The 3,113-nt window shown below is 42.5% G+C and overlaps 1 protein-coding gene across 1 annotated transcript in view; it reads right to left on the minus strand.

Annotated features, from left to right (window-relative positions):
* The window catches only part of ZC3H7B (zinc finger CCCH-type containing 7B), a 39,587-nt gene that overhangs the window by 28,077 nt on the left and 8,397 nt on the right, over positions 1-3,113 (minus strand). Inside the window, exons 7-8 of the mRNA XM_009895283.1 lie at positions 3,074-3,104; positions 1,642-1,684 (exon numbers count right to left, since the gene is read on the minus strand). Of these exons, the coding sequence (XP_009893585.1) occupies positions 1,642-1,684; positions 3,074-3,104 (74 nt within the window). The remainder of the gene's footprint in view (positions 1-1,641; positions 1,685-3,073; positions 3,105-3,113) is intronic.

Consider the following 3,113-nt stretch of genomic DNA (forward strand, 5'->3'; position numbering starts at 1 on the left):
TGCTTTCCTCAGGACACCCCATCTGCTGACCTCACTCACCACCCACCATACCCACGTCATCTCCTTCCAGAAAGCTCATGCACCTCCTGCATTCACCTCATGTTTGCTCCACCTTAAAAAAATAAAACAGCCTTCTTTGATGAGCACATGACAGGCACACATCTGCCTCCCTCTGATTGCTGCCACTGCCATGACACTAAACCCCATGTATTATAAGCTCAATGAGGGTCTTGTCCATCCGCTCCCCCAAACCAAGTCTCTCATACCATGCCCCCCACCCGGTAGCTTCTCTGGCCATACACCTGTCTGTCCCAGAGGGGCAGGTACAGTGCTTTTAAAAGCCCTGTTTCTAGCTCTGCTTCCCAAAACAGCAGTGTTTCCCTAGTGCATTAGCTGGTCAAAGGCCACGCTGAGCAAGATCTGAGCCATGATCTGTGCAGGGCAGGGCTGAGTTAATCGGGGCAGGGCTGAGTTAATCGGGTGACTTCAGGCAAAGAATGGGGGAAGGGGCTTTAGTAGTTTGCATCTTAAAAGCAAACCAAAACAACATCAGCAAAAACCCTTGCTAAAAAAGCTTTGAATCTGAAACTCCTGAGGTACCCAGCACCCACAGCCCTCTTGGCAGCACACCACTCTCAGGCCAATAGGACAACATATAATTTCAATGCTTTGAAAAGATCTCCTAGAGGTAAAGGTTCTCTCTGCCTGAACTGCAGCAAAGGTGGCATGCTGCTCTTACACCAAATCCTGATTAGATCAAGAGCTTACTGGATGCAGTCACTCTTTACTCTGCAGTAGGAGTCCAGTCCATTTTAGCACAGCAAGATAATGTGAAAAGCTCTCCTTAATTCTCAGAACTGGGTCTCATGATTGCACATAGCATTCAGTTATTTTACTGAACTGGCATTCAACAGAGAACTAACATGTTTTCCAAAGCACTCTAATAATGAAACTAGTTTCTTTCTATATAAAGAGCAATTGCTACTTCCAGGGGTAAGTCTTCACAATTACCTTCACACACAGAGCTACCTTTCAAAGGAACAAAGACTGATCTGCTCAGAGGCACAAGTTCAATGCTCTGGCACACAACAAAGGGCAACGCATGTAGCACGCCTTTCTACAGGGGCAGAGTTAAGGTCACTTGTTTCCCGGCATGAGAAAAGCAACCTTGAAGCCCTCCTTCTGCTCCTCCTGGGTGCCTAATCCTGAACACTGCTCTCCCTGGGTCCCTCCCAAGTCCCTTTGTTTTAATTTCCTCCACCTCAATGTCTTGGAGGACCAGAGGAGCTCAGAGCACAAACAGCTGCCTACAACCTTAACTTCACTTTATCTGGACTGTTTTGACTGGGAGCAGAGTTTCAGAAGCTTTGCCAAGCCCAGCTTTAAGAAAGCACAACTGGAGAGAGCTGTGTACCTCAGCAGACCCTTTTCATTCCTAGACGCGTCTCTCACTGGGCCTGGACAAAAAGGTTTTCTACAGGAAAAACACTCCCGCTTTCCACCACCTCTTCCTCCTCCTAGTTACCAAACCCAGGAGCGTACAGAAAAGACACAAATGAAGACAAGGAATTTCTCAGGCCTGCCAGCCTGGTCAGATACCTTACCGAAGCCATAAAAATCAGAGAAGAGAGATGTCTTTACCTGTTTCAATGTCATCTATTGAACCCAATCCATTGGAAGTGGTCTGCAAGTGGGTGTAGGAAAGGGGAGAGAAAAATATCACCATAAATGCATCTTTAGAAAGATATGCACATTTCACAGATGAGACTCTTACTCCTAAATGCATCTGGCCCTTTCTTTTCCTTTATGGCCTCCTTTAGTGCAAGAGCAGTAAAACCAACAAATTTTAAGAGGCCATTAATCCAAAGAACCTATCCATTTTTACCTCCAGCAGTGGACAAACACTGTTGCTGCACAGCAATACCAGCCCTGCACAGTATCCAACCATGTGAGCAAATCTGTACATTAGAACAGGGTTTTTCATGTGTGGATGAGAACGCTGTGTCCCAAGTCCCAGGACACATCAACTGGTCAGCCCCGTGCAGTGTGAGATCTGATTAGCCTGATCTTACACAACATTCCTTTTCTTAGTTCACATATTTTGCAATCTAACAACCACAAACTTTTACAGCAAACTCAAAACAGGAAAAGGTTTCCGCCAAGACAACTGCTGACTTGAAGCTCCAGGCAAGGAATAAAATGAGCCCATATTTTACAGAAACATAAACAGAGGTAAGTATGTGTGCCTTCAGCTTAAACTTAAAATGGCACAAGTAAAGCATTACTCTTGAGATACTACATCTACTGCAATAGTTTTTGCAACTTCCAGTTTTCGCACTATTTTAATTTCTTGCAAAAGGAAAGATTTTCAAATAAAAACTAGGCACAACTATGAAAGAAAGCTGAAGGGCTCTCCTAGAAAGATGTGAAGGCAACTCATTGAGCAGTGGGAGGTAAATGAATTCTTTACTATCCCATCTTGTTGTACAAAATGCCAATTTTTACGGTTTTATAGTTTGTTTGCTTTAGAGAGTAGTCTGAAGTATCAAACAGCCTGTAAAAGTAGCAAGTGTTTGGGGTTTTTTTTGGCCAGTAGTAGGACAAGGCAATAAGCAATTTCTTATATTTTAGCTTAATTGTACAGTGCCCTGCCCAAGCCATATCTCCCAGGTGACAGGACAATACAAAGAATACATAAGCTGTGTATGTACCTTGCTCAGTACATTGCATGACTTAATTTGGTATGTTTCTTCAGCAGTTGCACTTTCTGAATTTTACTTAGCATTGCCCTAACTGTAAAAACTTGAAAACTAAAACTTATTTAAAATGCAAGAGAAAGCAAACATTCACAATAACTAAAAAAAATAACCATCTTCAGTGATCTAATTACTGACATCAAGAATGTTTTCACTAGAAATATTTTCAAAGAAATAAAAAGCCCTTAAAAGCTGAAAATACTAATTAATACATTTAAATCATGAAAGACAGTTATAAATCTGCATGTAAATAAAACTGCGAAGCATTCTAGTAGCACAATCCATGAACAGTAACAATCAGAGGATGCAAACGCTACCTGGTTTGACAAATTGATTGACGTGCCATTACTGAGTAGT

This window comes from Charadrius vociferus, unplaced genomic scaffold, assembly GCF_000708025.1.
Source record: "Charadrius vociferus isolate BGI_N301 unplaced genomic scaffold, ASM70802v2 scaffold251, whole genome shotgun sequence".
In the NCBI taxonomy this organism is placed as follows: Eukaryota; Metazoa; Chordata; class Aves; order Charadriiformes; family Charadriidae; genus Charadrius; species Charadrius vociferus.